The sequence below is a fragment of the Bubalus bubalis genome, chromosome 10 (genome assembly GCF_019923935.1).
Source record: "Bubalus bubalis isolate 160015118507 breed Murrah chromosome 10, NDDB_SH_1, whole genome shotgun sequence".
NCBI classification, from domain to species: domain Eukaryota; kingdom Metazoa; phylum Chordata; class Mammalia; order Artiodactyla; family Bovidae; genus Bubalus; species Bubalus bubalis.
Genome location: NC_059166.1, coordinates 74,243,638 through 74,256,319, shown reverse-complemented (window position 1 = coordinate 74,256,319; position 12,682 = coordinate 74,243,638). Strand labels below are relative to the sequence as shown.

General features: G+C 36.8%; 1 protein-coding gene across 2 annotated transcripts in view; it reads left to right on the top strand.

Annotated features, from left to right (window-relative positions):
• Positions 1–12,682, top strand: part of TBC1D32 (TBC1 domain family member 32) — a 211,652-nt gene that overhangs the window by 94,447 nt on the left and 104,523 nt on the right. For both annotated transcript variants that reach the window (XM_025294780.2, XM_025294778.2), the window contains one exon: positions 4,099–4,187. In XM_025294780.2, the coding sequence (XP_025150565.1) occupies positions 4,099–4,187 (89 nt within the window). The remainder of the gene's footprint in view (positions 1–4,098; positions 4,188–12,682) is intronic.

Here is a 12,682-nt window from a genome sequence, read left to right as displayed (position 1 = left end):
AGTCATTATTGCTTTTGATGGTCAAAATATTATTTCATTGTCTACTGACTCCTTTTGTTATTTGGTATTTTTCTTTATTGACTTATATGATAGGATATTCCAGGCTCATTGTATACATTTTCTGTATACATTTCCTTTAGGCTTTCTCCTCTTCTGTTTTAAATATCCCTTTGTCTTTTTCTTACAAGAACACTGTCATTAGATTTAGGGCCTACTTGCTTAATCCAAGATGATCATATATTGATTCTTAGTTACCTCTGCAAAGAACCTTTTTCTCAATAGGGTAACAATCATAGATTTTTGGGATTAGAACATAGACATGCTTTTTCAGGGATAGTTACCATTCAACTCACCACACCGGCAGAATGGCATTTTCATCTACCTCTTGTCTATAGACTGAATGTTTGTATACCCCCAAATTAATTTATTGAAACTTCATTCCCAGTATGATGATATTTGGAGGTGGGGTTTTTAAGGGATGAAGTAAAGTGAAGTAAAAGTCTCTCAGTCATGTCCACCTCTTTGTGACCCCATGGATTATACAGTGACTCCATGGAATTCTCCAGGCCAGATTACTGGAGTAGGTAGCCATTCCCTTCTCCAGGGGATCTTCCCAACCCAGGGATTCAACCCAGGTCTCCCACATTGCAGGCGGATTCCTTACCAGCTGAGCCACAGGGGAAGCCCTTTAAGGGGTGAATAGTGCCTTAAAAAAAAAAAAAAAAAAAAAGACCCTTGCCCCTTCTGCCATCTGAGGACACAGCAAAAAATGACCGTCTGTGAGCTAGAAAATAGATCCTCATCAGACACAAAATCTGGCAACTTGATCTTGTACTTCTCAGCCTCCAGAAATGTGAGAAATAAACTTCTGTTGTTTCTAAACCACCCAGTCTATGGAATTTTATTATAGTGTCCAGAATGGACTAAGACATTCCCTTCTTTGAAAAAGTACAAGGAAGGACTTTTAATAGACTGAATATTGCTAATAGATGTTCATGGACTAACTAGTTGCAAGATACTCCTAATAATGCAAGTATGGGAATATTGGCATTATGGTTGATCTGTTCTTTACCCTTCACTTGGCCCTATCTTAAGTAAAAGGCATCAAATAGCACAAACACAAGCTTTGGGACAATTGTAAACACAATAGGCACTCAAACATATATTGATTTATAGAAAATGAATATTCTTCTTTGTGGTTCCAGTCTTGGTTTCATTGTGGCTTACTTGGTCATTTAATGTATTCTCAAGCTAGACAATATGCTTAAAAAAAAAAAAAAGTACAGCGTTCCTGACTCTTTTTTGCAAGTCCCAAGCCTTACTTGCACTAATTTGTTACTGAAAAGCTACTGCTTATTTTAGGAAACATTGCCTTCTTGATACCCATTTTGCTTAGAAACTGAATTTCTCCATAAGGCAGACTTCTCAGGAGTTTCCTTTTCTTCCCTAAGTGGTGATCCATCAATATAATCCTCTTTGAAGAAGAATTCATTTACTGTAACATTTGTTCTCTGAAAAATACATTATCATTGATAGATTGCTGCAGTTAGCTTATTGGAAATACATTCTATATCCTGTATTCTTACAGTATCTAGTACTTAGATTCAGAGCTAAAACTTTTGAACCATGAAGTGTCAAGAAGTGTTTTGAAACAAGGAGTGTCTAGTGAGAAATGGAATATTTCCTGCTGTATCAGTAAACAAGGATGTCACAGGCATCAGTGATTCTGGGCCTCCAAAGGTGAATTCCTGAACCCTGAGGGCACTCAGGAAGGAGAAAAATACCTTAGTGAGACCAGGCAGCCATTAGGCTCCAGCCACTCCCTGTGGTGAGCACTAAAGAATTCAGGATGTGAACTTAGGATACTGGCCCTAGGATAGGTGAGATGCTAATAAAAGGAATGATTTCTGTGAGTCCAGACTCTTGAATCTTTCCATACATAGAAAAGTGCTGAATTCCTTAATTTGGGATATCTGGTTTTCTTTTTTTTTTTTTTTTTTTAGTTTTAAAAAAAAATTTTATTGGAGTATAGTTGATTTAAAATGTTGTGTTAATTTCTGCTGTAGAGCAAAGTGAATCAGTTATTCTTACATCCACTCTTTTTTAGATTATTTTCCTATATAAGTCATGACAGAGGATTGAGAAGAGTTCCCTGTGCTATAGAGTAGGTCTTTGGTGTTGTTAGTTTTTAGTCACTAAGTTGTGCCTGACTCTTTTGTGACCCCATGGACTGTAGCCTGCCAGGCTCCTCTCTCCATGGGATTCTCCAGGCAAAAATACTGGAGTGGGTTGTCATGCCCTCTTCAAGGGGATCTTCCCAACCCAGGGACTGAACCCAGGTCTCCTGCATTAGCAGGTGGATTCTTTACCAGTAAACCACCAGGGAAGCCCCAGAGTAGGTCCTTTTTAGTTATCTATTTTATATATAGTGGGGTGTATGTTATTTTTAGTTTTTTAAGGAACCTCCATACTGTTCTCCATAGGAGCTGTACCAACTCACATTCCTGCCAATGGTATTTATATGTCACTAATTTTTGTAATGACAAATTTCCCCTCAGTTTTGACATATATGGGGCTTAGTTAAGTTTACCACACAATAAGGTTGCATTTTTAGAAAACTCTTAATTCACAAAGATGTTCAGACTACCTGCCTTTTGTTGCAAACTTCTGTATAACCTGACTCACACCCCAACCCACCCCCCTAGAGCAGTTTTCTCAGGGTTTCCTGAGATGTTGCCTCTTGAGCTTAAGTCCTAAAAATTTACATTGAATAAAACATAACTCTCAACTTTAAGGTTGTGACTATTTTTAAGTCAACACTTGCTAAGAAGCAGACAACAGTGACAGATTCTTAAAGTTAGCAATTCTTTGATTCTTCATTGTTAGGCAGTTTATTTAATATTTGCTGATTGTAAATTCTTGTGCTTACATTATTTACACATTTTTCAAGATATCTGTGGAATGGTAAATGCCTTCCTAAGTGTTCCATGTAAACATTTCAGTTTGTAAGTTTATTAAAAATCCTATATTTACTGTGTCTTGTTTATTATTTTTCAGATGTGATTTTTAAGTCCATTATTTCCTCCTTCTTACAGACTTATTTCCTGGCCTCTTAAGTTATTTGATATGTTTGTACTATTATCTATATTGACCTCAGTAAATATTCTGTGACTTTATTCCCTAGTATAATCTTCCTCTTTTTGCCATATTGGTTACAGAAGTATCTTGAATTTAAACTCATGGAATGTAGCAAGTTTGTTGGTCAGGAAAATGAACAATGAGAGAGAAAGATATTTGTCTATGAATAAATATCTTAGGCCTAAACCCAAAGATATGCACAAAAGTCAGGCATTATAGAAAGAAAGCCTTTTAGAGAATGCTCAGAATTTTGTGTTGGGCTTTTATTGTCATTGCTTGGGACAGCTGATGACACCTAGGCATCAAGTTCTCTCTGCATCAGTGATTTTTAAACCTGGTTACCCATTGCAACAACTTTGGGAAGCTTTTACAAGGATGTCAATGCCAGAATCCTACCCTCAGGAGTAGTGAGGTAATTGCTCTGGGGTAGAGCCTGGGCAGCTGTTTACTTTTTTAAGTTCCATAGGGTTGTCTTCAGGGTTGGAAACCACTGATTTAAATGAGAAGAAGATATCTATTAACAAAATCTCAAATAGTTCCAGATAAAACTAAATCCACTGTTTATGCTTGACATTTGTAGAATTCAAATTTGTTTTTGAAAGTAGTTTACATTTTTAGAAGTTTAAACAGTATTGAACTGGTTACAGTAAGCTGCTCACACAGTACCAAAGTGGGTTATAAATTAATGATTCTCCTTTTTGGCTAAACATTTGATTTATTTCAGGAATGTTTACAAGTCTTAATGTCCATATCACACCCAGACCAATTAATTTAGAATCTCTAGGGGTGAGACTGAACTATTAATTAAAAAAAAAAAAATCCGTTTTTTAAATGGCTCTCCACATTCAAATGTAAAGCTCCATACATTCACATGTAAAGCACAAATCTAAATATCTGTCAATTTGATTTTCTTTAAATGGTTTCAGCCAAGTACAGTCTAACTCTAAGACTGTTTTATAGGATATTATTGACAGACTTATAATTTTGAATTCTGAAGCCAAGATTCGTTCTTTATTCAACTACGAACAATCACACATCTTTGGTCTAAGGTAAGATGCTGAATTTCACTTGGTGTTTTCTGTGTTGTAGAAATAGTTGAGCATATGTTCTATATTTATAATATTTAAAATAATTTAATAATATTTTTAAATTTTATAATATTTATGATATAATATTTAAAATTATTTTATGATGTAATATTATTTTTAAAGCATGTTTAAAGGTAATTTGTCTTCTGTAATATTACAGATAAATTGTAGTCGTTAGATTTTTACATTGTAGTCTTTGCTGCATTTAGGTTGTGTATTATCACTTTTGCTTGACTTATTAGAGGCATTTTTGTTTACTATTCAGTTTTCTCAGGCGTCAACTGGGGCTTCCCTGCATTGGTATCGTTGTAGCCACACGTTCTGGGAAACAAACTCACTCAGAAGGACAATGCAGATAGTGGAGTGCAGTTTATTACACCTGCGGGCCCAAGGCAGAGTCTCCTCCTAGCTAAGGAAACCAACCGAGTTTTGTGAAAACCTTATGTATCTTAAGTGTACTGCTCAAGCCCACATCCCCAAATTCCTTAAACCTAGCCTGGAAAATGTTAAAGGGAGATACAATCAGGTTACAGCCATGATTCATAACCAGAAGGGTCAGCTGGTTATACACTGTAGCCTACACCAATGGGTGCCACAAAGATTACAAAGGTCATTGACTACATAGAGGATTATTACATTCTTTTTGGTGACAGGAATTCTTAATATGGAATCGTGTTTATCAGTCCAGGAGGCCAGTTTGGCTGTAGCTGTGTTATCCCCATGACTCCCAGGCACATGGTCCAGAGCTCACTGAACATGCATGATGGAGTTTCCTTCTTTTTCAAGATGGAGTCAGCTCGGCCTGTTGCTTTCCTCCCTCAGTATTGGGTTGAATTCCTGCCAAAATGTGGTCTTTTTAAAAAGAGGCCTAGAAATGGATGATATCTTGCCCAGATTTTGCTCTTCAATATTTATCATACTCTTTAACCCAAGGTTTAAATATTTTCTGAATTTATACTCCTTAACATTTAAAAGCAGCTGAATTAAAGAAATGTTCACTTTCATAGGTTCATGGTTTCCTTTCGACTAGCAAAGTAACTTTTTCAAGTATGGTGGAGGAGGTCAGTGAGAATGTTCTACCTAAGAAGTAAAGCAATTACTTTTCTAAAATTAGAATTCTCTAATGGTAGTATATAAGTCTTAAACCTTTTTTAAAATTACACTCATTAAAAGCTGAGCTTCATTTTTGGACTTTCTAGTTTAAAGAAGATAGAAAAAAAAGATATAGCTATTATACTTTTTTGGGTAGTGCACTCTTTATCTCAAAATGTGTTTTCACATTCAATTTTAACTTTCTGTGAATAGCATCAGATAATCACATAGCAAGCAGTGATGAGGATTTCTGGGGAATCCTCCTTTTGAATAGCAAGTATTTTTCTGAGTTTTCTAATTGTGGACCGTAGATTTTGGCCTCTTCTTACTAATGCATTGAATGAATTTTTTTTCTGTATGTTTTCTTTCTTTTTATAAGGTAATATTTTCCTCTGGTATTCTGGCTAAATTTTTAACAGTAGGATTTTAAGTCACGTAAAAAGCAATCCAAGAAGTAAAATACTCCTGAGGATAAAGTATATTGATGTGCGTGTGTGTGCTTTCTTATAATCTTTAAACGGAGTCATTCTCTCCTACATGAAAAAGATTTACCATTCTATTGTTGATACATGTAATAACCATCAATATAGTGGTTAGCAACATGGAGTCAGACTGCCTGCTGTTTACTAGTTGTATAAAGTGAGATCTCTTGGACTGCAAAAAAGATCCAACCAGTCCATTCTAAAGGAAATCAGTCCTGAATATTCATTGGAAAGATTGATGTTGAAGCTGAAACTCCAATACTTTGGCCACCTGATGTGAAGAGCTGACTCATTTGAAAAGACCCTGATGCTGGGAAGGATTGAAGGCAGGAGGAAAAGGGGATGACAGAGGATGAGATAGTTGGATGGCATCACCAACTTGATGGACATGAGTTTGAGTAAACTCCGGGAGTTGGTGATGGGCAGGGAGGCCTCATGTGCTGCAGTCCATGGAGTCACAAAGAGTCAGACATGACTGAGTGACTAAACAGAACTGAAAGTGAGATGTCAGTTACTCATCTATAAAATGGAGGATAATTGTATATCTCCTCATAGAGTTACCCTGAGACTTACATATGAAAAATTAGAAGGGCAGAGCAGTGCTTGACACATAGAAAGCACTATAAAAATGTTAGTAATAGATATAGAGAAGCAGTACTTCAAGTGTTTCTTTATATCTGTCTACTTGCTCTATACTATTTTTGATTTTTACTTAGGAAATAAATTTTAACTTCATTTTTTGAGTATCTCTGTAGTCTTCTAGATGCTGCCGGGTAATAGGCTATTTATAATGTCAGCATTCAAACAACTTTTTGAAGAAAAATTCGTATTTTAATTTTATGTTCCTTTTAACAAATTTTTCCTTGACAGGAAGTTTGTTTCATTGTATTTTAAAGTCCATCCTTATAATACTCAGTTATGTTTTTAAGTTATGCATCTCAAGTTAGTTTATTTTCATTTTTCTACTGAATCCATCTAGCATTGGTCACTGAGGTCCAATGGTAATAATTTAAATCATAGCTTCAGTTCAGTTCAGTTCAGTTCAGTCCCTCAGTCGTGTCCGACTCTTTGCAACCCCATGAATCGCAGCACGCCAGGCCTCCCTGTCCATCACCAACTCCTGGAGTTCACCCAGCCTCACGTCCATCGAGTCAGTGATGCCATCCAGCCATCTCATTCTCTGTCGTCCCCTTCTCCTCCTGCCCCCAATCCCTCCCAGCATCAGAGTCTTTTCCAATGAGTCAACTCTTCGCATGAGGTGGCCAAAGTACTGGAGTTTCAGCTTTAGCATATTCCTTCCAAAGAAATCCCAGGGCTGATCTCCTTCAGAATGGACTGGTTGGATCTCCTTGCAGTCCAAGGGACTCTCAAGAGTCTTCTCCAACACCACAGTTCAAAGGCATCAATTCTTTGGCGCTCAGCCTTCTTCACAGTCCAACTCTCACATCCATTCATGACCACAGGAAAAACCATAGCCTTGACTAGACGAACCTTTGTTGGCAAAGTAATGTCTCTGCTTTTGAATATGCTATCTAGGTTGGTCATAACTTTTCTTCCAAGGAGTAAGCGTCTTTTAATTTCATGGCTGCAGTCACCATCTGCAGTGATTTTGGAGCCCCCAAAAATAAAGTCTGACACTGTTTCCACTGTTTCTCCATCTATTTCCCATGAAGTGATGGGACCAGATGCTGTGATCTTCATTTTCTGAATGTTGAGCTTTAAGACAACTTTTTCACTCTCCACTTTGACTTTCATCAAGAGGCTTTTTAGTTCCTGTTCATTTTCTGCCATAAGGGTGGTGTCATCTGCATATCTGAGGTTATTGATATTTCTCCTGGCAATCTTAATTCCAGCTTGTGTTTCTTCCAGTCCAGTGTTTCTCATGATGTACTCTGCATATAAGTTAAATAAGCAGGGTGACAATATACAGCCTTGACGTCCTCCTTTTCCTATTTGGAACCAGTCTGTTGTTCCATGTCCAGTTCTAACTGTTGCTTCCTGACGTGCATACAAATTTCTCAAGAGGCAGGTCAGGTGGTCTGGTATTCCCATCTCTTTCAGAATTTTCCACATTTTATTGTGATCCACACAGTCAAAGGCTTTGGCATAGTCAATAAAGCAGAAAGAGATGTTTTTCTGGAACTCTCTTGCTTTTTCGATGATCCAGCGGATGTTGGCAATTTGATCTCTGGTTCCTCTGCCTTTTCTAAAACCAGCTTGAACATCAGGAAGTTCACGGTTCACATATTGCTGAAGCCTGGCTTGGAGAATTTTGAGCATTTCTTTACTAGCGTGTGAGATGAGTGCAATTGTGCGGTAGTTTGAACATTCTTTGGCTTTGCCTTTAAATCCCATTTCTTGGTATTTGGGATTTTTGCCTGTATCATTTTTTCTCAGTCCCACAATTTTTTGGTTTGTTTCTAATTGTACCATTCTCTTCAGTAGATCATCTTGTTAATGTGTTTGATTTCTTCATTTAGCATTGCTTTCTTCCATTCACTTTATTTTTTTTTCCCTTACTTCAAAAATCTAGACTAGCATAATGATAAGTTTTATACAATTTCTTTAGGTTTTCCACAGCACTTAGATAAGGCTAATTTGGGGCTTAGGGAAATGTGGATTTACACTTTCAGCAGCATCACATCCTATTTAAGTTTCTGAATTTTTATTTGCCAGGGTCTTATATTGTAAATAACTAATACTCAAGAAGGTTGCTTCTTCGATTAGCTCTCCTAACCTCTTTGTTTCCACATCAACAGTGTGCAGACTTGCCTTTATATGTCCCAATTTATATTGAAATGCAGCAAAACATATGCACAAAGAAACTTCTCTTGATATCATGTCTCTCTGCAGTCACTTCCTATTTCTTTTCCTCTTGCAGCAAAACATATCTGCACAAACTGTCCCTGCTTGCTCACCTCTCTTTACTCCTCAGCCCACTTAAGATTTGATACTGACTTGTACAGCTCTGTCAGAATTGCACATCCTATTCATCTCAAGGTCACTTGCAACTTCTATGCTGATGAATCTAGTGGATTCTATATTCTCATCTTGCTGTAAGCAAGACATTGACATAATGGGAGATTTCTTTCTATATGAGAGTTCTTTTACCTTCTGTGATAGCACATACTCCTATGGCTGCAGTTTCTGCTCTTTTTCATTTTCTAGGCAACCTCTGATTGATAGAATACTCAGGGCTTGGTCCTGAATCCACTTTTTTCCTTTATGCTCTACCTGTAGTTCATTCACTTCTGCCTTTGCCTTTTAGTACATCTGTATGCCAGTGGATGTCCCAGTTTTTATCACCAATGTAAATCATTATTCTGAACTACCAGACGACTCATTGAGTCATCTTAATTTTCTTTGCATTTCAAAAAATATTTTGTTTTTATTATAAAGAAATTAACCAATGCAGGTAATTAAATATAATAAATGAAATTCCTTCTAACTCTGAAGGTGACATTATCAACATTGAGTAAAATCATTCTAGATGTCTTTCTATGCATATACAGACAGAAGAATAGATATGTGGAAATAGTTTATAAAAATGGAATCATTGTTTCCATTTAAAATTCAAAATGAATTTCATAGAAAAGAAAAAGAAACCCTAGTGAGACAGAAAGAATTGCTGAATTTCAAATAGCTGTCTTTTCACTTGAGAGGTAATTATATCCCCGGCATTTCCTCTAAGGTTAAGAAAAAAGATTATATAAAATATTTCAAGTGGTCTGAGCATTATGTCTCACTTTTATAAAGTATTGATTGACTCTCTGCTGTAAAAAAGCTGAGGACATTAATGTTCTCATTGATTTGGCCTCCCAGCTTCCTATGTCAGAAGGATGTACTCCTGCCATTTCCTGACCTACCTTCATGAGTCAGAGACTCTATTTTCCTCTCTACGCAGGAAGGAAATGAAGCTAATCTGGGCTTCTTGTAGTGACCTAAGATGAGCAATACTTTTTATATTTGACTAGAGTAAAATTAAAAAATTTTTAGTTTTCTCTATTTACTTAGCCAGTTTTTTTTTTTTTTTAACTTGGAAGACATTCACATTTATATTTACTTTCCCAAATTGCCAGCTGTGCATATGTTGTTGTTGTTCAGTCGCTCAGTTGTGTCTGACTCTTTGTGACCGCATGGACTGCAGAACACCAGGCTTCCCTGTCCTTCACCATATCCCAGAGTTTGCTCACACTCATGTCCATTGAGTCGGTGATGCCATCCAACCATCTCATCCTCTGTGAGTGGCTTGTATCTCCAAGAGGAAAGCATAGCACCCTCGAGTGACTGTAATATCCAATGAAGAATTCAGTCTTTGGTCAAAGCATTAAGGGTTCCTAGATTTGGTCCCATTAGCCTTGTTTGAAATGACCTAACAACCAGCACTTTTGAACTCTTTGAACATGTAGCTCCACTACATGTAGGAGATGTAATAATGTGTAAATATGATGTGATGCTCATTCTCTTTAACCTTGCTATCTAGTGAGAAATTGGATGTTGATAATGAAAAATGTGAGGTAATTAATGCAGAAAAGAATAGCATCTTTATAAAGCTCTCCATCATCCCATTTTAAATAATTTGACAATTCCAGACTCTATGTGGCTTTCAAGGAGCTCCATAATATCTTCACCTTCCTATGTATATTATTAATATTTTCTACCTTCCTCACCCTGAACTAATGTAGGTTAGACTTAGTTCCATCAAGCACAGTGTTTATTATTGCCTCTATACCTGTTTGTCTTGAATGTTATCTTCACTTTTGCCATCTTTGTTAAAATTTGGATCATCCTCTTTCAAGGCAAAGCTTTCTTTATGAATTACTTTCTCCTTGACTTATTATAGCATATAGTGAAAATCGCTCAGTCATTTCCGACTCTTTGTGACCCCATGGATTATACAGTCCATGGAATTCTCCAGGCCAGGATACTGGAGTGGGTAGCCTTTCCCTTCTCCAGGGGATCTTCCCAACCCAGGGATCAAACCCAGTTCTCCCACATTGCAGGCAGATTCTTTACCAGCTGAGCCCCAAAGTAAGCCCTATTATAGCATACTCTGATCTTTTAATTTTCCTGGATGTCCATTGCCTTTTTGGTCATTCACAAGGACTTAATTTTATTTTTCTCTCTGACTAAAACTTAAAACTTCCTAAGGGAGTATCATTTTCTTTTACTTTGATGCCACCTCATTGCCCAGTACTTTTTGGTTATTGGGTTAATATTCATTTGCTAACTCTGTTGATTAAGACAGTTGCCTGGAAACTTTTTCAAAGAAGCTATGCATTTATTATATGCTATGTGCAAATTATTTTCTTAAACATGTCTTTTAAGGACACTAATTAAGGCCCAGGTAGGTTTTTATCCTCTATAATTGTCTGTAATTTGAGATGTAATTGACATAATATAGTTCAGGCGATAGTTGTATATATTGTGAAATATACTTGTATATATTGTGTATAAATGTGTGAAGTAGACTTCCACACAGAAGTCTACTTAAGATCATCAACATGCATGCATAGTTAATAGGAATCGTTTTTTTCTTGTAATGAGAACTTTTAAGATTTACTGTCTTAGCAACTTTCAAATGTAGTACACGTTCTCTTGACCCATCTTGCCCTTCCACCATCCTTTGGCAGTCAGTCTGTTCTCTATGTATTAACTGTTTTTTTTTTTTTTATTCCACATGTAAATGATCATACAGTATTTGTCTTTCAGACTTATTTCACTTACTGTAATGCTCAAGGCCAATTCATGTTGCAAATGGAAAGATTTTGTTTTGTATGGCTGAATAATCTCATTTTATATATATATATATTTTTTTTCTTTATCCATTTATACATCAATTGAAATTTAGTTTGTTTCATTTCTTTCCTTTTATAAACAATGCCGCTATGAACTTGGGGGTATATATATCTTTTTGAATTAGTGTTTTCATTTTCTTTGGGTAAAATATCCAGAAGCAAAATTGCTGTATCATATGGTACTTATATTTTTAATTTTTTGAGGAACCTCTGTACTGTATTCTGTGGTGGCTGTACCAACTTGTGTTTCCACCAACAGTGCACAAGAGTTCCCTTTTCTCCATATCCTAACATTATTGCTTGGTATTTGGATAATAGCCATTCTAACAAGTGTGAGGTAGTTTTGATTTGCATTACCCTGGTGATTAGGGAATCTGAGCATCTTTTCATGTACCTGTTGGCCATTTGTCTGTTGTCTTTGGAAAAATGTATATTTAGACCCTCTTCCCATTTTTAATTTATATTTTTTGTTTGTTTTTGAGTTGGATGAGTTCTTTATACATTTTGGATTATTAGCCCCTTATCAGCTATATGATGTGCAGCTTTTTCTCTCTCATTATGTAGGTTGTCTTTTCATTCTATTGATTTTCTTAGTGTCATCTGGTCCCACTTACTTTTGTTCTTGTCTTTTTGTTGTCAGATCCCATGAGCAACTTTATATTGTTCAAGGTTTAGCAGTTTTAAGATTTTCTTAACCATCTTTTTGAAGAACGGAATGGCAACCCACTCCAGTATTCTTGCCTGGAGAATCCCATGGACAGAGGAGCCTGGTAGGCTACGGTCCATGGGGTTGCAAAGAGTCAGACATGACTGAGTGACTAAGCAGCAACCATCTTTAGGCTGCTGCTGCTGCTGCTGCTGCTAAGTCGCTTCAGTCGTGTCCAACTCTGTGCGACCCCATAGACGGCAGCCCACCAGCCTCCCCCGTCCCTGGGATTCTCCAGGCAAGAATACTGGAGTGGGTTGCCATTGCCTTCTCCAATGCATGAAAGTGAAACGTGAAAGGGAATTCTCTCAGTCATGTCCGACCCTTAGCAACCCCATGGACTGCAGCCTACCAGGCTCCTCCTTCCATGGGATTCTC